At 38.9% G+C, this 22,411-nt stretch overlaps 1 protein-coding gene across 2 annotated transcripts; it reads left to right on the top strand.

Annotated features, from left to right (window-relative positions):
- The first annotated feature begins 4,600 nt into the window (after nucleotides 1-4,600).
- Nucleotides 4,601-22,390, top strand: tecrl2a (trans-2,3-enoyl-CoA reductase-like 2a). 2 transcript variants are annotated; one of them, XM_047349527.1, is made up of 13 exons: nucleotides 4,601-4,734; nucleotides 13,522-13,572; nucleotides 13,701-13,752; nucleotides 14,313-14,357; nucleotides 16,074-16,177; nucleotides 16,277-16,392; nucleotides 18,100-18,205; nucleotides 18,433-18,505; nucleotides 18,990-19,033; nucleotides 19,102-19,159; nucleotides 19,270-19,358; nucleotides 19,508-19,553; nucleotides 21,057-22,390. In XM_047349527.1, the coding sequence occupies exons 1-13, from the start codon at nucleotides 4,711-4,713 to the stop codon at nucleotides 21,188-21,190; spliced, it is 942 nt and encodes a 313-aa protein (XP_047205483.1). In that variant the 5' UTR covers nucleotides 4,601-4,710; the 3' UTR covers nucleotides 21,191-22,390. The 2 variants fall into 2 exon arrangements, with proteins under 2 accessions (XP_047205483.1, XP_047205484.1); XM_047349528.1 differs by having other exon boundaries at nucleotides 20,379-22,390.
- The last annotated feature ends 21 nt before the right edge of the window (nucleotides 22,391-22,411 follow it).

The raw sequence follows: 22,411 nt of genomic DNA, 5'->3' as shown, positions 1-22,411 counted from the left end.
TCATGTGCTAACTTTCTTCTTTTAGCTAAACCTCCACCAGCTTATCATCACACTTCAGAGGTTCAGAGGTAAGCATGTATTGCATGGATACACAGAGGCTTCTCTCACAGGGTTACAGCCTCAGATATCCTCAGGGAAAGGAGAAGGAAACTTCCTCCCAACCATCATCCCAAACCCTCACCCTGCAGTGACTCCATTACGTTTAGCCATAGCCTCTAGCCCTTTTCCATCTAAACTTCACATCTTGATAAGGAAAAAAACTGCCTCAAACTGCCCTAAGCTGGCACCCTCACAGGTTAGAGGCTGATGGAGCTTGATGGAAAAGCCAGTAATGACCCTTGGGATCAGCAGGCCCTAGCTGTGATGCACTCTCAAACTTTTGATCATAGGAAGTGACTTCCAAGAATCCAACATGTTCTCCATACTTTCAAAAAATAAGCTCAATTTCCCTTCTGCTGCACCTTAAAAACAGATAAATACTTCCACTAAGGAAATGTAGAGATAGAGATGTGGCCGTAGGTCTATTTATTGCTAAGATAAGTTCATCACATGAATTCTTTACAATCTTTGAAACCTAAATAATGAGTTTTCCTTCCAGCAACCACATGATTGATCTGATCACCACCATTACTGTCCCAGAGCTACACTGACCAAACTCACCAGTAGAGGCCACTCTCATGACATCTCATCTTATCCCACATAGGAGCACTGAAGGGCATACAAGGTTGGATCACAGATACGCCTAATTTGCTTTCTGAACAAACCCTGTGGTCTCTATTCTGGATTTAAAAGAGAGCCAATGAGAAGTTAAAATGCTTTTTAACTTCTATCAAATCTCTCTCTGCAGCAGCTTGGAATAGCTTAGGTGCTTTCTGAAAAATATTTTGGACGCCCTAAAAAAAGGATTAATGCAACAAACACACGGATGAGTTATCACTCTAAGGCGTTGCTAATTTTGGCAATATTCCACAGATGAGAAAGTGATGCGCTAGAAATCTATTCCATATAGGACCAAAAGGACATATCCTGTATACAGCAGATGGAAAAATTTTTATTTTTATTTGTGTTCTTGTGAAGGATTTTTCAACACTTTCTTCTGACACAATGAGGCTCTTTAGTTTAAGAGAGTGATTCTCAATCTTCTTGCATCAATTACAACTTCAGTAAATCTTACAAGCACCACCATACTGGGAGATGTTTTAATTCAATTCAATTTATTTATATAGCACCAATTCACAACACGTCGTCTCAAGGCACTTCACAAAAGTCAGGTACATACATTCCAATTAATCCTAATCATTGAACTGTGCAGTCAGATTCAGTTATTTATTCAAATTGGATAAAAAGTTTTTCTGTCTAAGGAAACCCAGCAGATTGCATCCAGTCAGTGACTTGCAGCATTCACTCCTCCCGGATGAGCATGTAGAGACAGTGGACAGTCACTGGCATTGACTTTGCAGCAATCCCTCACACTGAGCATGCATGTAGCGACAGTGGAGAAGAAAAACTCCCTTTTAGTTGGAAGAAACCTCCAGCAGAACCAGAACCAGTGTGAGCGGCCATCTGCCACGACCGACTGGGGGTTTGAGAGAACAGAGCAGAGACACAAAGAGAACAAAGAAACACTGATCCAGGAGTCCTTTCAATGGGAAGGAAAAGTAAATGTTAATGTATGTACAGGGGTTGGACAATGAAACTGAAACACCTGTCATTTTAGTGTGGGAGGTTTCATGGCTAAATTGGACCAGCCTGGTAGCCAGTCTTCATTGATTGCACATTGCACCAGTAAGAGCAGAGTGTGAAGGTTCAATTAGCAGGGTAAGAGCACAGTTTTGCTCAAAATATTGAAATGCACACAACATTATGGGTGACATACCAGAGTTCAAAATAGGACAAATTGTTGGTGCACGTCTTGCTGGCGCATCTGTGACCAAGACAGCAAGTCTTTGTGATGTATCAAGAGCCACGGTATCCAGGGTAATGTCAGCATACCACCAAGAAGGATGAACCACATCCAACAGGATTAACTGTGGACGCAAGAGGAAGCTGTCTGAAAGGGATGTTCGGGTACTAACCCGGATTGTATCCAAAAAACATAAAACCACGGCTGCCCAAATCACGGCAGAATTAAATGTGCACCTCAACTCTCCTGTTTCCACCAGAACTGTCCGTCGGGAGCTCCACAGGGTCAATATACACGGCCGGGCTGCTATAGCCAAACCTTTGGTCACTCATGCCAATGCCAAACGTTGCTTTCAATGGTGCAAGGAGCGCAAATCTTGGGCTGTGGACAATGTGAAACATGTATTGTTCTCTGATGAGTCCACCTTTACTGTTTTCCCCACATCCGGGAGAGTTACGGTGTGGAGAAGCCCCAAAGAAGCGTACCATCCAGACTGTTACATGCCCAGAGTGAAGCATGGGGGTGGATCAGTGATGGTTTGGGCTGCCATATCATGTTTTGGAGGAGCGAGTCAGGAAACGTTTTCCTCCACCAGTATCATGCAGTGACCTGGCCACTATCCTGCAAGAAGAATGGCTTAAAATCCCTCTGACCACTGTGCAGGACTTGTATATGTCATTCCCAAGACGAATTGACACTGTATTGGCCGCAAAAGGAGGCCCTACACCATACTAATAAATTATTGTGGTCTAAAACCAGGTGTTTCAGTTTCATTGTCCAACCCCTGTAGTTCCTTTAGTCGTTTCCCCTAGAAAGAAAGAACAGATAAACTCTGAGCCAGTTTTCAAGGTTAGAGTCTGAAAGAGAACACATAGAGTTAGTCACAGTAAAAGCTCAGTCAATTGCCATGTCTAGGAGAGAGAAAGGGTTAAACACTGAAAGACATGGCCATGTGGATCATCAGTAGAGGGTGAGCATTAAGTTGTTGCCAGCAGAAGCTTGGACGATGCCCCTCTCCAGAAAGGTGTCACAGGTAGACACAGAGTCAGGCCGGGTGTAGCTTCTAGGAAGAGAAAAGAGGAAGAACAAAGTTAAAAACTGAAATAACAGCAAATAATGCAAAATTGGAGAGTAGTGTGAGAATGTAGCGAAGAGGGTGAAAGTGGTCATTATGTCCTCCAGCAGCCTAAGCCTATAGCAGCATAACTACAGAGACAGCTCAGGATAACCTAAGCCACTCTAAATACAAGCTTTATCAAAAAGGAAAGTTTTAAGCCTAGCTTTAAAAGTAGACAATTTGTCCATCTAGAGCCCAATGATGGGCATTGTTATACTAAAAACCACAATGACTGGGATACCCTTTTAAAACAGTAATACAACAAGGCAAAATAAAAGAAAAATCTCATTCACTACTGTTGCATGATTAGTTGAAAAACCCAGTGTACAAATGCTTTACATTTTTAATCAAAAGTTAACATTTCCCATCTTAAAGCTGTAATAATTATCAGAAAGAAGAAGAAAATCTCACTAGGAAATTAGTCATTAGCTAACTTAAAATCCAACATGACTGCCTTGGACTTAGGGAAAGGTGCAGTGAAAACAGTTTATTTATTAAAATCGTTCACACACACTGTATTTACTAACTTCCTTTAGTGTAAATGTTGCTACTGTGTTTGGAATTAAGAAATATTTAGAGATGCATTGTTATTAGACTGCAAATGTATTAGCAAATCCCATTGATTTTTTAGTTGGATCTGGAACATTTTCAGTTTCGGTTTGATGTCATTACCAGATCAAAGTTCCATCTTCACAGGTAATTGCAAAACAGCACAATATACGGCTAGTGCTTGTTCACTGTCATCCGCATTAGTTCATGCTGGGAGTTCTCAGTTTCTTTTCCACTGCACTTCTCCTTAGAGACAATTGGTGGGAAGCAAAGATCAACATGCTAAAACAAACTTATCTTTTTGCAACTTATTCACTCTTCATTACAGTTAATTCATTTGTATTTAACAAAATTCAAGCAAATATTTCTACCAAAAGGAGCCCACGTTCTTCCATTAGTACTTGCGCCTGGGTTTAAGAACCATAGCCTTAGGACCAGTGTGTTTCAAGCCATACCTTCTCCTTGCACTTCCTGTATTTTATCCATATATATGTTTTTGATGTGGGTTCAATTCCAGTTAACACCTGCCACACAAGGATGTCCCCCTTGTCAGGGCACTTAATCCCAAGTTGCCTACTGATATCTGCATCTAAGTTTCAGGATGTGATTGGGTGAATGTGCCTGTAGTGGAAAGTTCTTGGAGTGGTCAGCACGACTAGAAAATCACTATGGAAAACCAATTGATTTAACATTCTGCTTTTCTCTCTAGTCCATGCCAGCAGTGTCTCATGCAATGTTGTGTATTATTTTCCTTGTGGTGTTTCCTCAGTTCTTTGGCAGTCTACGTCTCCAATGAAATTTCTCCCTGTTTGAGCAAAGCCATTTCTCTAAAACTGCCCGAATTTAAAAAAACCTACATAGTGTCGCAAACAGAAGGAGGCAGCAGTACTGAAAAGAACGGATCAGAATGAGAGGTGCAAGATGTGTGGAAAGCCTCCTGTGGTTCTGCATCCTGCCACTGCCTTGGATCAAGAGAGGGAGAGAGACAGAGGAGAGGACTGAAAATAATAAGGGTCAGTCCGGGGATTGTCCTGAAAAGGAGAGGAGCTATTTTTGTCTGTGTGTGTGTGTGAGGAATGAATATGTCTTCTGTTTCTTTTCTGCTGGTACAGAAGGGACAAAATAACTACCATCAAGCACAATGAGCAGAACAACATTCTTTGAGGTAAGTCAGTGCCCACTTTTACTGACATGGCCTTTTAAAATACAGAACCCAATCTCAGGTACAAAGGTCAATAGATAAAAAGTTGGGCATTGTTTAAATGTTTAGTCTAGGGATATGTTTTCAGTATTCTGAGTGTCAGGAAAGTATACAAACTTTATAGGCCTTCCAAACATTCTTTTGGTTTTATATTCTCTCTTGACTTTAGTCATGTCTCACATAGTCTGATGATCACTAATGAAGAAAAAGACAAGTAATTTTCTATAAGAGCAACACGCCTATGAGCTAAAGCTAATTACAGCTTGCTCTGGGAACTTTGCCATTCCCTAGAAGCTCTACAGCAAAATTAACAAATATTTAAATGGTTTATTAGGAGGATGTATTCTGTTGAAGCCTGATCTCTTGAGAAACATGCTGTCATTATGACAGCTATTTTAATTTTCATGATAAGGTATTTAAAGTCGTTTCCCTACTGCTTAGGATATAATGAAAAAGGACTTGTCTTCAGAGCATAGCAGGCTTGTTTGTTGTTTCCAGTCAAGATGCTAAGCTAACTAAATGCTCAGCATACAAAACAGACCGTGGTAATGAGCATCTCACCGCATTCAACTACACCATTTCATTAAACTGTAAAATGTACTGGTTTAATACAACCCAATTTGACTAATTTTGCTAAGCCTCTACTGGGTCAGATATGGACCGATCCAAGCCTGGGTTTAATTGACATAACACGACTGCAGCATGAATTTGACATACGTTTTAGTTTACTTCTGCATGAAAAAATATTATATTAAACAAAATTGAGAAATAATTGGAGGGGTTGCATGTCTTAGACCTGTGGTAAAGAAAGAAGCGGTCACAGTATTTTCAGGTTTATAAGGGCAAGTTTTACAACATTGCTATTCAACAAACTTCAGGACTCCCCTTTAAACTCTCTAACTTTCACATATTTTAATAAAAGGTTGCTTCATGACAATATAACATCCACTCCAACCCTTTAATATGAAGCTTTGGTGGTTTAAACGTCTTCAATGAATGCTCTCTTACAATGCAAGTGGCATGGCTCCCCTTCATTTCTCATTTTCTCTTTCTTGGCTGTGCACTCAGCAAATCTTCAGGTATCCATTAGTGGATTATTACACTGTCCAGTAAAGGAACCAATCTAGCTGGGACAGCTCTGCTGAGCAGCACAGTATGGAATGCTTTCAGGGCAAATTGTGGGACCATCCAGCACCCTCCTTACACATGCTGTACATCACCACTGACACAGATTAATTAAGTTGGAAAAATGTGTACACAGAGTAGCACAAATCCTCTTAGAGTAACAAACTTGAGCATCTTCTGTATTTAGAGTAAGACCGTTGTGCTTTGAAAAAAAAGACTCCTTGTAGAAGTAGTAGTTACAAGTAATGTATTGGTCATTTTATATAAAAAAGGGTATATTAAAACTCCCTCTGTACAGTTGGCAACTTAAGCTGTTCGAAGGTTTTGAGTACCCCTGTGATTCTGGGGGAGATGTTGTTATGGGCTTCACCACAGCCCCCGGTAGCAGTGGCGGTTCTAGCTGAAATGTACCAGGAGGGGTAATGTGGGGCCAAGGTTTTTTAATGGAGGGCACAGAACAAAAAGAACAAAACAGAAAAAAACGCAATATCTCATCATTTAATATATTAAATATATTACTTGTGGCTCTGGAGATGCAAGTTGCAGTCCGCTGATATAGCGAATGAAAACTGCGATTCTTTCCCAATACGGTGCAATACCTTAATTTTTAATTAATTGTTAAAGTAAACTGTAAAGGTAAAACATGGAATTGGTCCAAGGGACCAGTCAGTTACAGTTTCTGTGACAGCGCATATCATCATAAGAAACGGATTTAGTATTATGTCTTCAGTACAGAGGCCACAAGAGGGGCCAGGATCAGTTCTACAGGGGCACTGGCCCCTGTTGGCCCCTGTCTAGAACCGTCCAAGCCTGGTAGGGTTCAAATGGCAAAGAGTTCTAACAAAGGGCTAATCAATATTCTGGATGATGCGAGACCTCGCTAGCTAGGTGAACTTTGGCTGCATTAGTTATACCGCAAACCTCGTTTTGTCCCCATCCCGCCAACTATTAAATCTAGTGCCATAGGAATGGACAGGCAGGCAAAAGCAGAGCAGGGGCCTCGACGTGCCAATTCCCTCTCATAATTTCACTCTAGGGACATTAAATGTCACCTCATTGACATTTTAGCTGTTGTGTGAATTTAAGAGATACCAAGATTTTGACTGTTGTTTGTACTTATGTGCCAAACAGCAGTTCAGATTCCCAGGCCTTCTTGGAGTCACTGGATGATGTACTGGAGACTCTGTAAAGCTCTTGGGAAACCTAAATGCCAGCTTGGTTTATGATAGCTACCTTTTTTGTTAAATTTATTTTCCAGTGAGGGATGTTCGTAATAAACACCAGATGTTTGCGCACCAGATTGTCTATAACTGTACTTGGCAACAGTCCTCTAGGGTGTTATCTTGTATTGCTTCATCCTTCTTTCTCTCCTCCATTCTTTTCTCATTCTCTCCCTTTTTCCTTTTTGCCCAACCTCTCTCTTTCTTCCTTCTTTTTTTCCTTTTCTATTCCGTCTCCATGTTCATTTTAATTGAAATAATCCTAAAGCAGTTGCTAATAAAGTTTCTTTTATAAATATCAAGCAGAGCATTATAGCATTAGACGTAATGCTCCACTTTTGAAAGTGAATCTGTTGGGCTTCTTCTTGGCACTTAGACAACAATTCTGAGTGCTGCTCTGCCAAACAGGACATGGCTAAAAAAATAAATAAATAAATGTACCTGTCCCTCCACGTCTGGGAAGGACGGACAAATGGATAGACGGATGGAAACAAAAATTGTGCTTCTGTGGTCTGGAAGATTTTGATTCAAAGTAGTGTCTTATTTTATTTGTTGGGGAGTAGCACTTGTCACATGTCTTGTCTATGAAATCTTTGTACTCCTTTGTCAGCAGTGTCTTCCCATTCGCTTGCATCCAAGGTCTCTATGGAAACCAACTGCTGTAGTCCCCACAACATAATCGGTTCAGGTTTTAGTTCAGCTAAGTTCTACAGTATGAGTCGTTGCAGACCCACCACTTTGACACCTGCATGGAAGGATGTCAGCTGCTGGAGCCACTAATATAGACTTGCTATAGTGCCACTGATAAACTAAATAACAGCCTTCTGGTGTGCATGCTGCCTGTGTATGTCCAGCTGTAAATAATTAATTTGGCCATCTACAGAAGAAACATTAGCAGGAAAAATGTTTCCAATCTATAAGGAAATGGTTGGAGGGAGATGGATCCTGGAAGATATAGGAAGGACCTTCAGTTTGTTCCAGTTGATAGAGTTGTCTGAAATTGATGAAAACGTATTTATAACTGACAAATCCATAAAATGTTTCACAAAACCATTGAGTGAACTATATAGGAATCTGATGCATGTCAAAACAAATATGTCCAAATCCAAATTTATATAAGGTAGTAAATAGAAATTGGTCAATAGCCTTCTCTGCATGTAATAAAACAATTAAACCTTTTTTATTTCAGATGTTGCAATAATCTGTTAGATTGATAGGTCTTTTTGTAATATTTATTGCATGCCAGGGTTTAATAAACCCAGACAGGTCAGGACGTATATAAAATGAGAGGTTATCTTCTCAAGCCTTGTGTTGTATTCACACCTGCAAGGTTTGGTCCACTTTAAATAGATCAGAGTTCCTCTTCCTCCTTTTGTGCAAGTGTCAATACACTCAAGCAAAATCTGTTCTGGACCAAACAATGGAACCGAGACCCACTTCTTCAAGTGGTCTCGGCCCCCTTCCAAATGGACTCTGGTGTGGTTCACTTCTGGTGTGAATACGAACCGGCCTCGATTTGACCCAACTACAGGAAACAAAATGTTCTGCACAAATATGCAGAACAGAAATGCAGCAAGCACTATTTACATGATAGATTTCCTCCATTTCCTGGTCTGTGCTCTGTCCCGCCCTAGTCATTTCTGTCCAATGGGTCGTCAATCATCACAAACATGGCTTTGTTTACAAGTTATAGTTTACTTGCAAAAAGTACAATGTAAAAGCAAACCGCACCAAACGAAAAACCAGAAAGTCCGCAAGCGTACCAAAGGACTTTCGTGGTGTGAATACATCATTTGTGATATTGGACGGTAGTTAGAAGGAAGTATGAGATATTTTTCCGGATTGAGGAAAAGATTTATGTTAGCCCATTTTATGTTTGGAGAGAGTATTGGAGAGAGAGTCTTGAATTTCTGTGACCACCAGTGTCTTTGTAATATTCTGCAGGAAAGCCATCAGGTCCTGTAGTTTGGCCATTAGGCATACTCTTAACTGCTTTACTCCAGACCCTTTTTCTGTTGCGCAATTAATTCAGGAAGATTAACTTCATTTAAAAATGTATCTATGTCAGAATTCAGAGGATCAATATCATTTGAATAAAGATTTTTTGTCAAAAAATTCTAAAATATATTTTAGAAATGTATATATTTATTTTGGATCATTAATTGGTATACCATTAATTAATTGGTATACCATTTATTGTTGAAAATGTCACCTTTTCTTTACTCTTCGTCAATTTACTTGCAAAACGTTTGCAAGATTTATTACTATGATCAAAGTTCTCCAACCGCATTCTCTCTATTTAGCTTTGTATTCTTACTTCTAGTATTCTAATAAATTCTAGTTTTAGTTTTCTTATTTCATTTAATGCATTTCTTTCTTGTGATGTAGCATAAGTTGCTTCTAAGTCTTTTTCTGTTCTAGTTCCACTTCAGGTATTACACAGATCAAAATCATCCACATAATCCTTTAGTGTATTAACTGACTGCAAGTTACCATTGCAGATGATCTGCTGAGCCGGTCTAACTCTATATTCAGCGTAACGATAAAATCTCTTCCCACCACTGTGCCGGTCTGAGTTGAAAGGGTAGAAAAGACACTGTGATAAAAGTTGGAGTCATCCACATTTGGACCTTTATAATACACTATCAAAACACCAGTCTTTGTTGTTCATCTTTGTGTTAATAATGAAATACCTGCTTTCCGGATCAAACATGCTGTCTTTGCATGTCAACTAAATTAAAGTAGAAAAAAGTGGGTGTCTGCAGAGATGCACACATCAAAATCACAGTGGCCCATTGAATGTCCAAACCCAAAATCCAATAAAGAGGCATATATACAGCCTGTCAACCATGACTACAGCTCCATGATGTGCTTCTTCCTCACAGGAAAAAGAGTGCATTGACAGTCAAGAATCTCGTCTGGAAACTGGTCATTCACACTGTAATTTGTACTTTGCAGTTTCCTACCACAGCTTTTGACTAGTTCTTTCTGTTTGAAACTTTCGAGCAGCTTTACTCTTAGAAGATGCTCGCAGTGGAATGTGATGGTCTTCATGACGTCGCTCAGGATCTTGAGCTGTTGCTAAAGAAAATCTCGCACAGTGGCCTCTGGGTTTTCTTCTGTGTGCTCAGGAATGCTGGAGAAAACAAGGTTGTCTCACTTGCTCCACGTTTGGGTATCCAGCATGGTCTCCTTCAGTTTTCCTATGGTCACCGGAGAGCTGCGTCACCTCTTCAGTGAATTTTTGTACATTTCCCTCAGTGTCTTGTTCTTAGCCATCATCGTCACCATCATCATCGTTGTGCAGAATATTCTACCTGGGCCAGTCTGGCATCAAGGCTGGTAAGCCTCTGGTCAATAGACCATGGAGCATTCAGACTATGTCCACTTTAATGCTAGAGTGGCCGTCGGTTTCAGTGTTAATCATTAGGACAGGTTGTCCCAATGATTCATATTTTAAACTGTATATGATATGGCTTGGTTTAATTGGCTTGTTTTACCTGGGTTGGAGAGTTGTTTATTTTGATAGTGCGCCACCATCTTTTATATCTATGTGCCACTCTCGTGAAAACTCAACACATCACGCTCTGCCTCCTCACCCTAGTTTACCCTGATATGTAAAAAAAACAAAACAAAATACCCTGGATCAGGGTTTAGCAATTATTATATTGTTTTTTGTCACCATTACTTTTTTTTTTTTATTATCGAAACACCACATCTAATTAATGATGTCAACCCTAAAACCTGACAGTACTATTGTGAATGTCACTTTTTTATTTTCTCCACTGTTGGTTCTATGAGAGCATAGATAGATATACATGTATTTGAATTCATGATCAAATTATCATGGATTTTCTTCTATTATTACTACTTGTTCTACCTTGTTCTTCTTGATTCCACTTCTTTTTCCTAACTATCTGCACCCTACTTGTGTGTTACTAAGAGCTGCTGTAACAAGTTAATTGATCCATTGTGGGATCAATAAAGTCAATCTTATCTTATGATGTTATTGTGGGCTTTTTAGCTATAAAATCACACTTCTTAATGTATTGAGTATGTGTTTAAGAGCATAATATGTGTTTGTTGGGTTTTGACCACAGTAGCATATACTCATAACTATAAAATCTATTGTCAAAAAGACTTTGGGACATTTTTAAATACTTTTTATTATTATGGCAATAAATGGTACACATTACTGAAATAAAATTTTAAGTCCATATCACCCAGACCCACACTTTATCGTTACTGCACGGAGATAAAATAAAGCTGTTGCTGTTTCACATATTGTTTACTTAGTGTTTTTTTTTTCTGTTGTCCTTTGAGAAAAATGCAGAAATTTGGAAGGCTTAAATAGTGTTTATGCAGAAAATTGGTTGTATCTGAATATAAATGTAAATATGCAGATCATGGACTTGAAACAGTATACCTAACAACAAATAAAAGTTGCAAGCAACGTTGGGCAGCCCTCGCAGCTTCGCGACACTAGGCTTGGGTTGCGACCGCAGGAGTCTCGCATCGCCACCTCCAAGCCGCCGGCAGGCCCGCAGCTCAGTTCCACACATCGCCACTAGGCATTACCATGAACAAGCAACGGTCCAGCCAACAGTCACTGTTCACAGTAGGATTCAACATCACCTAGTTCTGTGTCATCAGACAGTGCCCGAAGCTGGTATGAGTGTAAATGGAAGAGATCCACCAGTGCAACATGTGGCTCTAAGTGGGCGGGATAAAGTGATGTCAGTAGATATACCTGTGAATGTGCTGAGAGCTGGTCTGTGATAAGACACTGAATGTTTGGTGCAGGTCTGACCTTGTTTGTGGCAGTTAGACATTCGCCTTTTACGGCAAGAAGTTAGATGTTGAGGTTTGGCCACGCCCACATGCTTTGACAGAGCAAAAGCCTAACTTTATAGAGCTGTTTGTAGGTTGACAAATATCGTTCATATGCAAATCGGATCATGGATGAGTGATTTACAGTCAACTGTATGCAATGCCATGCCCACGTGCTTTGATGAAGCAAAAAACCTTTTGATAACTTTTGATGTCCAATGCCTTAAGAACATTCTGATTTATTTTGAAGTTTGCAAGCCAAAAGCTGCAGGAAGAGTTTGCTCAGATACAGCCTATTTAAACGAGAGACATTGCTGGTCCTTATTCAAAATGGCGGGGTTTGGACAATGGTTTAAAGAGACTTTTTTGCAGGTCCTGAGAAGTTACATGTGTTTAGCGAATATTGTAATCCCCACTCCAAAAAATTAGAGCCAAAGTATGGCCGCGGCATGACATCTCACTTTGCCACAACCTCCTGCGAAAACTCTAAGGTTTGTCAGTCTTGTCATCTGTCTTCTGACACAATTTCAAATTGATGAGGTCAAGAGGGTCAGAGGGGGACCTTTCCTAGCAAAAAAGTGACTTCCTGTTCTCAGGGGGCATGGCTTTGAAGATGTAAGCATTTGACCACACAGGATCGTCAGGCACCCAAAAGGGATCAATCATACCATGTCTGGTGTAATTTAGCCTTTCTTTGTGAAAGTTGCTGCTGTTTGAATTTTTTGGTGAGTAGGTAAAGTTCGTAGCCTCGCCACATGCCCTAAACATACTCACAAATTTTGGATTTTGATATCTTGCATGCTGACCAAAGTTGAAGTAGATAGCTCAAAATCCCTAGGAGGAGGTCGGCATGCATGAAACTTCAAAAACGCCCCAAAATGATTCTTTGACCCAAACTGGCCAACTTCCTATTTGTTTTAGCATATACTTCTATGAGACTTTTCTTCTTGATTTGAAGAGATCTACCTCAACATTTTTGGATAAAGTTTGTCGCAATATGGTCCTATGCTTTAAGCGTGAGAAGGACAAATAATCAGTACATAAGATTAGGTCGATTACAAAAGAATTACACTGATTTACAGCTGCTGCATGATCTCGAGAATTATGTTTACTGCTGTAGGATGCTGCATTCTCCCCTTAAAACAGATCTACTTGCTAGTATTGTTTCTTCAATGCAGAAAGTAACAGATTTTTAAAAAGGAAAAGGAGCACCATTATAAAGTATTTTAAAAGATAAGCAAACATTTGAATGTATATCAAGATTTTCAAGGTTTAAGATACTAGAATATGACAATTGTGGTGCTGGTCTGGGGAATATTGTACATGCCTAAGGGCACCTTCTGATACAGTACAGAAAATACATTGCATTTAAATATGGAAAAATCATTGCTTTAAATATTTATTGGAAGCTTCAATAGTAAGAGACTTTTGTATACATCTAAAATTTGAAAATTCAAATTTCAATATATTTCTTAGCTTTCTGACACTAGTTTTAAAATGTAGAGTTGAGTCCAACTGAATAATCTGCATGATTTTATTATGGGGTCTTAAATGGGATTTTTGTGTTATTTTCCAGGTGGAGGTCCTTGATGCCAAGACAAAGGAGCAGCTTTGTTTTCTAGATAAGGTATGCTGACACCTTTTGGTGTGACTCCAGGCCGGACTGAAGTGATTTCACAGCATCAGAGCTTCAATGATTGCGAAATGTATGGTTTCAATTTAAAGGGACTTACTTTCTGTTTGTGTTCTGATCAGGTGGACCCTCACTCAACAATAGGAGATATTAAAAGTCTCTTTTACAAATCACGTGAGTGTTTTAAATAGATTAATTGTGTTTATTGTATGAATCAGTTTGGCTTTAATAATTCTTCTAATAAGTCTTTTTACACAGTCCTATTAAACTGTGAGTTGAAGTTGAACATTTTACTTTCACTGTGACCATCTGAGACAGTGATGTAATATATATATTTCTATATCTCTCTCTTTAAACTGATTTACTCTAAACTCTAACTTTATCCCATGGGATACTTGGACAAAGATGAAGATTAATATATTTGTTCTTTATTGATGTTAAAACATCCTGAAACCCTTGATATTATGTCTCTTCCCCAAAGAGGTTTCTTAGTAAAAACTATTTCCTGGAAGCTTGCATTGGTTTCTGTCATAAGGTCGTCTCTGGTCAGAAATGTTGCTAAATGTCTGCCGAGCCCGAGGCTTGTATTAGAGCAGTGCAGCTTAACGTTATTCCATTGTGGTCATAACTGTAGGGCTTCAAGCCAAAAACTATTTATGCACTACAAGCTCCGTCCAGTCTTGCATCTTTCTGAATTTATATGTATTCTAAATATGTGTGTTTGGTCTGCTCAGATCCTCAGTGGTACCCAGCAAGACAAGCTTTAAGACTTGAATCTAGTAAGTAGCTATTTTGTTATTTCAATATTAATTGAATTTATTGCAGGTATTTCACAAACAGCATAAATGCTAAGTGATGATGATCTAATCTGTGCTACTTTTGCCTTGTGGAGTTTAATATAGATATACACAGGGGCAACTGATGGATTCAGATCGTGAACTTACTGAGTTGCTCACCAGAATTTCCCAAAACCAAAGACTCTTTGTGATAAAAAAAAAAAAAAGATGGACATTGCTGTACAGTATTACACCACCTTAAAAAAGCATTCAACTTTAGCACTTTAACTTTATCACATTTTGTCACTTTACAACTACAAACTTCATGATAATTTATGGGGATTTTTATGTCTTAGTTCCAGTACCTTTACCCTCAGTTTCTTTGGCATGGCAGTGGTAGTCAAGGAGGTATGTTTGGGGCTATCATGTTGGAATGCTGCCTTGCAGCCCCATTTCTGAAGTGGGGGGAATAATGCTCTGCTTCAGGATGTCAGTGCATGTTGGCATTCATGGTTCCCTCAATGAACTGTAGCTGTGCACAGCCAGCGGCAGTCATGCATCCGCAAACCATGACACTCCCACCACAAACGCTTGACACCATCTGAACCAATTCGGTTTATCTTGACATCATCAGACCACTGGACATGGTTCCAGTAATCCATGATCTTAGTCTGCTTCTCTTTAGCAGACTTCCTTGTACATCATCTTTGGGACGACAGCCCTGCAGACCAGTTTGATGCAGTGTGTGCCGTTTGGTCTGAGCACGGACAGGCTAACCCCCCGACCCCTCTAAGCTCTACTGCAATGCTGACAACACTTATGCGTCTATTTTCAAATAGACGTATGTACAGATAATCATCTAATGTACAGATTTAATTTCATTTTTCATTTACCTTATTTCCACCGCTTGAGGCAAACTATTTAATCTGCTACATTGTTCCTCTCAGTTCAGTTCGCTTGGGGCTTTCAAATCTACCTTGCTGTGAAAATTTGCACAAATTACATTTCCTCTAGAGCTATTAGGAACAATTATCCCAGAGGAAATTCTAAAAATGCAATCTAATTAGTAGGGCACACTATCTATTATCTGCTGTGCGTCAATGGCAAATTGCCATGCATTAAGCATGGCGATTCACATCTGGTGTTAAAAATAAGAGCGATCCAGTCACATTTACCCACGGTTGAGAGTCACACAAGTCGCATTTCTTTCTACAAAGCTCTTGGTGTGCTTCATTTTATAACCCAACAGATGCTATATGACAGAAGTAATGGATAAGAAATTTAAAGCAACTATACATAGATCTATATTGGCAGAAAGACACTAAAGATTTCTTTACATAAAAACTTGCCAGGAGTCAACTTCTCTGAACAACTTTTTGCACACAGCGCACCATAAATGTGAGTGAGCATCACCATTTTTTAAACCAAGACACATTGAGATAATAAACCTGGTGCTTAAGGGAAGACATATCAGTTTAGTGGGTAGTTCTTTATTGTCCCCCAGGATGATTTGTGTTCAGACTGCACCTTCATTTGATGCTGTTTGGTCATGATCGGATCATCCAGGTTGGATGTAAGTGCCATGCCTAAACATTGTTCTTGAAGCTCCATGAGGAGTGTGTGAAAAGAAATGAATCATTCATAGGATTGTAAAAGTATCATAAATGTAAAGTGACTGAATTTGTATAAACGTACATAGTTGTTGTTTGTCTTTTTTAGAGGGAAAATCATTAAGGGATGATGAGATCTTACAGAACCTACCAGTGGGAACCACTGCTACTATGTACTTCAAAGATCTTGGTCCACAACTTGGTTGGACTACAGTGAGAAGACTATGCTTGAATTTTACCAATGCACTGTTTTATGTTATATTCCAGCACCAGAGGTACATATAGTTAATTTAAACCTATATTGTTTTTCAGGTATTTTTTGCAGAGTACATCGGAGCCCTGCTCACATACCTCCTCTTTTTTTTTCGAGTGCCATATATTTACTCCCACACATATGCCTTTACCTCCAGCCCCCATCCCGTTGTTACGTAAGTAAAAAACAAAATGTCAACCAAAGCACAAATTATGACAAGCTACAAGCCAATGACAGGCTTTTAAGTTATTAACTGCCTACACGCTCATCCTGATTATGCTCGCTGAGCACACAACTGATTTGCCACCAAAATCTTTGCTGGATTAATGTCTCACAACATGTGACACTGTGTGTATTTACCTAAAAGTTTGCCAGTCTAACTGAATTGAATGAGTGACTGCATCATCTTGTTACAGTCCACCATGCTCAGAATATAATTGTTTGAAAAATCTGTCTCATGAGCTGCTATAACAGGTTGGTTTGGACCATCCCCGCTTGTTCATTCAGCGCAAAAATCTGCAGCTTGGGTGCTCTTAAGGACTTCTTCATGGTCAATTTATCAAAAAGCCCCCACAGACAGGCTTTGGATTGATCTCATCTATAGTATATTTAATGTTTCCACTTTAATTTCCTTTACTTTTATAATACTATGTTAATGTATTATTGCATCTTCTTTTCTTTCTTTCTTTCTTTATTTTAATCTTTACAGTACATCTTTACAGTACCAGTTTATGTTTGTGGGGCATTTCAAATTTGGAAGCTGACACAAAAACAACGAAAAGTTGCTGGACACTAGAACAAGTGAGATTCTGTGAAGATATTATCATTGGCAGTTTCCTTACCTGAAGTACAAAATGTGAAATTGCAGTAGGTTTGTAGAAAACAGCAGAAATCCACAGTGTTGGAAAGCTAACAATTTGGGGGCCACTGTTTAAGCTGATTTTTGCCATTTTAAATTTTATATCCATGTGAAATACCATTATAGTAGAAGATATTGAAAACCTACACTTTCAGAATAGATCACTGTAATGTGTGTTGCTGCTTTCTCGGCCTTAACAACATCTGTATACAGATTCAATAAAGTTATGTTGATGGAGAGTGCCTGCTGTATAAATCCACAGGATCACTTGTCGGTTGGTCTGAATAATTTCCAGCCAATAAGACCTGGATAAGCACTGGAACATCCCAACTTTGAGGCTGCTGTACCAACGAGATGTTCTCACAAACATCCAAAAGTTCCCTCCTGGTGTTACGTACAGTGGAACCGCTGTCCAGAGCATCTATCTTCATTCAGAATATGGAATGTGAGAATGTGTATGGCATCTTTTATGTCATTCAGGAAACAGCAACACCAGTCTGGTTCAATACAATTCTATACATCAGGTCTATTTGCAGAACATGAGTGCCCTCAAGTAGTCAACTAATTATTAGCTTTAACATATTTATTGCTTCTGTTTATTTATTTAGCACTTTTATTATTTAATCTTGCCAGGTTGAAAACATTATTGTAGCTATCTCTAGATTATCCCAGCAGAGTGACGAGATTTAGCTTATCAGTTTCGACACACTGACAAAGCTGGCAGCATCCATCAACCTGACTACCATAATGCCACAGACGTTGTTCGTCTGGAAAAGCGGCATCAAACTTAACTGTCTTTTACGGTCTTCAGTTTTTGTAGTTTTAAATCATTGAAATCAGCTAAAATAGTAGGCTGTTAAATGCTTGCAGTTACTCTACTCTGAGAATTTCTTCATTTTGCTGCAAACTCATGATGTATCAAATCTGCTACAGGTAAGGAAAAATAACATCAGAGAACCCAAACTCTAAAGTGTAGTTTCTTGTTACCTTTGACCTCTGACTTTTTTTCATTTTGTCTCCTAGACTGGCCTGTGTCTGCCATACGTTCCACTATATGAAGAGGTTGATGGAGACCATCTTTGTGCATCGTTTCTCTCATGGGACAATGCCACTCAGGACAATAATCAAAGTGAGTTTTCAACTACCACATGAAAAAAGATTTACTTGGCTACTTATTTATTCTCCAAAGTACACCACTCCCTCTGTAAAACTGTTAGCCACAAGGCTTATCCCTTGATGAATACTAATGCAAAAAATGTAATAAGAGTACTTCACTTTGAAAATTTGTGTACATTTGAAGTTGTTTTTTGTCAATTGACAATGTCATCTTCAAATATTGTTGCTTTTTCTCTGTAGAACTGTGCCTATTACTGGGGTTTCTCTGCATGGTTAGCCTACTACATAAACCACCCTCTTTACACGCCTCCATGTAAGTCCAGCCATGTACAAACACATGCTAGAATGTTATTTTTCTACCTTTGAGAGATTGTCCCAAAATGCATCCACCAGACCCTCATTGTAAGTGGGGTAAAAATCATAAGTGGATGTCATTCACACTTTGCCCACTAGGGGCTGGTGGCTGCAACGTTCTCCCAACACAGTCCTATCTGTAGTATGTGCACCAACTGCAGCTTGGTTCCATTAAGGCTAGAGGACGTTTGAGGCAATTTTGTAACAATAGTCTAAACGAGGTAATCTTGTAACTTTAATCTGCCATTGCTTTTGACTTTATACCTGTAAGTCCCTACAAAGCCTTTGGACCTCAAATGTCCAGCAAGCTTCCAAGTATGGACCCCACAAATACAAAAAACAAGGCTAAACAATAATAATGATAATAAAATAATAGCTGCATGTTTGTTTTTTATGCTTTTATATTTTATGTAGCATTAAAAGCTGTAATATTTCTCTTATAGCATATGGAGAACTTCAAATCAAGTATGCTCTGATCACATTTGCGGTACGTAAACTGACACTCGCTCTGAACAAAGGTAAACTCAGACTCCTGATCTGTGAATTCTGCTTTAGATGTGTGAAATGGGCAACCTCTCCATTCATATGAGTTTGAGTAACCTCAGAGTAGACGGTGAGTTGTTGATCTTCTTATTTTTACTTAACTTTTCCATTATGAATCAGGCTCACTAAAGTCATTTACTGTGCTCTTTCTTTTTTTTTTCTCTTTTGTGGAAACTTCAGGGTTCAGAGTAAGAAGGTTTCCTATGCCAACCAAGAACCCATTCACATGGCTGTTTTTCTTTGTATCCTGTCCAAATTATACTTATGAGGTAAATTGGAAAGCATTTTTTTCAACAGCTGTGCTGTAAATAGTATGTCAAATGACACACATGGGGTAAAAGTTTTTTTAAGAATATTTAAGACTCAGTGTTCAATTACCATCACAGTTGGTATGTACATTGTCATTTGATATATGTAGGTTGGTGCTTGGATGAGCTTCACAGTCATGACCCAGGTTCTTCCAGGTATGTGATGAACAAATCCATATTATGGCATTACTAGAGATGCACCGAGAAATTGGGTGGTGACCAGAAACAGTAGATTTCCAGCTTAATTGACACTTACCCTTGAACAGCCAATCTGAAACTTCAGTATAGGATCTTTTTCTAGTGAATAAACCATCCCTTAGTTTCACCAGGTCACAGTTACAAACACTTCGGTGTGGAGGTTGGTTTTGGAGCAAAAGAAAACATTAGCTATTTTTAGTATCAGTGAGGTCAGAGACCGACAGAGATAGCAGAAGTTAGTAAAAGGAAAATATTTCTGATATGTCTGGGGTTTATTCTGGCTGGGAGAGAGTGAGACTTTCAGCAAACAGGAAGACTGAATGAATTGATCTCTTATAAAATATACTACATTCAGAAATGTTGGCAGCCTTTTGTAGATCTTAAAGTTAAGGATCTACATTCTTTTGAATATACTCAGTGAAATTACTGTTTCAGCCATGGTATCCATGCTAACCGGGCTAATCAATAATATAAGATGGTATAGATAGTTCAAGATGTAAACTCGTTACTTATGTTGTGTTCTCTCACATCAACGTTGTGACGTCACTTCTTGCTTCTAATATAAATAATTAATGACTGCTCATGGAATGAAGGCTAGAAAAATATTTTGAATGCTCTTCATAGATTATACATCATGGAATCAACAGGCCATGGTTTGACAAAAACCTGAGATCAAAGAACACTCGGTACATCTCTAGAAATCAGTCAACAAATTCAGAATTTACAATTACATGCAAGCTTATTTGACACCAGAAGTTTTTCATTGTATGTTTTATCTTGCAGTGGCAATATACACTTTATTTGGGTTTATTCAGATGACCATTTGGGCCAAAGGAAAGCACAGAGCCTACATACGAGAGTTCAAAGACTATCCAAGTGTTCGGATGGCCATCATTCCCCTGATTCTTTGATATTTGCTTAGGCCTGTGCTATTGCAGCTTGTGAGAGCAGCACTATGCAATTTTTAAACTGATGAATGGGCTTAAAAAACATGTGAAGAGGAGCAATAATATAGAAATGCACTATAGCTGAGCCTTCAATGTTTCCTGAGAACATTTTATATCCTGTTCAGTTTCAGGAGCAGTACATACATGGACAAAAGTTTTGGCAGTGACATTAATATAAGATTTGGCAACCCTTTGAAGCTTTAGTTTTTGTGGTAATCAGGCTGTTTACATATTAATACACAATGACCAGATGCATATTGATTAATTGCAAAGCACTTCATTGACTTAAAATGTTTCGTAAACAAACACCCTTTGTGATTGAATTCTCACCTTGGCCGAGTTATTAGCTGATTTCATTTTAGTAAATTAAAATCAAAAGCACAGAAGCTGCAAAATAGTGCAGATGGTACACAGTTTATCTAATTGGCAGAGTGATCTCTGTAAAATTTAAAGGGGCAGATATGTGCAAAGTAATTGTCTTTTTGTGTTTGCAATGGTGAAAATGTTCTCACAGGAAGGAAAACCCTGCTAGGAATACAGCAACTGAAAGAGTGGCCTTCTGGATCTCAAAAACTTCAAAGTGAGAAGTTCAAACACAATAAAGGAGCAAACATTATGTCCAAGAGTGTCCACCAGGCACCAAGATGATTTCCTACTGTGATGCGATACAATGAAACGTGTTAAGATGGTGTAGGTGTTACTTGAGCAAGACACTTCACCCACCTTGTTTGCTGATGGTGGTCAGAGGGTCCGATGACTCAAATGGCAACATTTCAGTCTGTCCTTGGGGGCTTTAAAATTCTCCAGAACAAATAAAATCTTGAAAAGTATGACATTTGAATGCACCCTCCTTTACTCTGATATTCCAATTAATCGGAGGAGCAGCCAATAGGCCTATAGTAACTCTGGAGGAGCTGCAGAGAGCCATAGCTGAGATGGGAGAATCTGTTGAAAAAACAACTGTTATCTCATGCACTTTACAAATCAGGTCCTTATGGAAGAGTGAGAAGAAGAAAGCCATTTCTGAGTAAAAGCAATGTCATGTTTGTTGTTTGCTACAAGTCATGTAGGGGAAACTAACATTGTACTTCGCACTGAACACACCACCCCCACTGTGGAAAATGGAGGTGACAGCATCATAGTATGGGGATGCTTCATCAGAGACAGAAAATCTGGTCAGAGTTGATGGGAAGATGGAGAGAGCTAAATACAGGACAATCCTAGAACACAACATGTTGGAGGCTCCAAAACACTTCAGACTAGTTAGAGGTTCACCTTCCAACAGGAGAATTAACATAAATACATACAATGGAATGAATATCCAGTCATACCGAGTTTGAACGGTTTTATAAGCAGGAATGGACATTTCCTTTTCTAGATGTGCAAAATGAAACTAGTGAAAACTTACCACAGAAACATAAAAAATAAACAGAAATGTTAAGAAATATGGAAGCCACATAACGCACGTCTCTGCCAAAACACTTGGTCCTGACTGCAGATTTTCTTCTTTCTGAGGATTAAATGATATTTATAAATGCAAACGTGTCCAACCCAAGTCCTGAAGGCCCAGTGTCCTGCATGTTTCAGGTGAGTCTTTGCTCTAACTCAGCAGAAACAATAGCTGAATTAGCTTATGATGTCCTTGTGATGTCACTAATTTGGGTGGGAACCTGCCAATGACCCATTCATATAATTTTGGGTGAACCAGAAAAAAACTCCTAAAACATGCTGGTCCTTCAGGACTGACTTTCAACACCAATATGTTGATGGAATTTAAATAGATTATTCCTTATTCTTTATTTCCACTTGTTACAACATTTGACTGTTCTGGTTTGCATTTTCAGAAAGGGGATATACATGTATTATTTT

Source organism: Girardinichthys multiradiatus, chromosome 21 (assembly GCF_021462225.1).
Source record: "Girardinichthys multiradiatus isolate DD_20200921_A chromosome 21, DD_fGirMul_XY1, whole genome shotgun sequence".
NCBI lineage: Eukaryota > Metazoa > Chordata > Actinopteri > Cyprinodontiformes > Goodeidae > Girardinichthys > Girardinichthys multiradiatus.
Note: the sequence above shows the minus strand (reverse complement) of the source record. Positions and strands in the feature narration are given on the sequence as shown.

Bases quoted from the DNA above. Each gene is read 5' to 3' on its own strand.
- tecrl2a (XM_047349527.1), top strand. From the start codon at position 4,711: ATGAGCAGAACAACATTCTTTGAG. The intron at 4,735-13,521 runs GTAAGTCAGTGC...GTTATTTTCCAG, and splicing joins GCAGAACAACATTCTTTGAG to GTGGAGGTCCTTGATGCCAA. The intron at 16,393-18,099 runs GTAAGTAAAAAA...TTTGTCTCCTAG, and splicing joins AGCCCCCATCCCGTTGTTAC to ACTGGCCTGTGTCTGCCATA.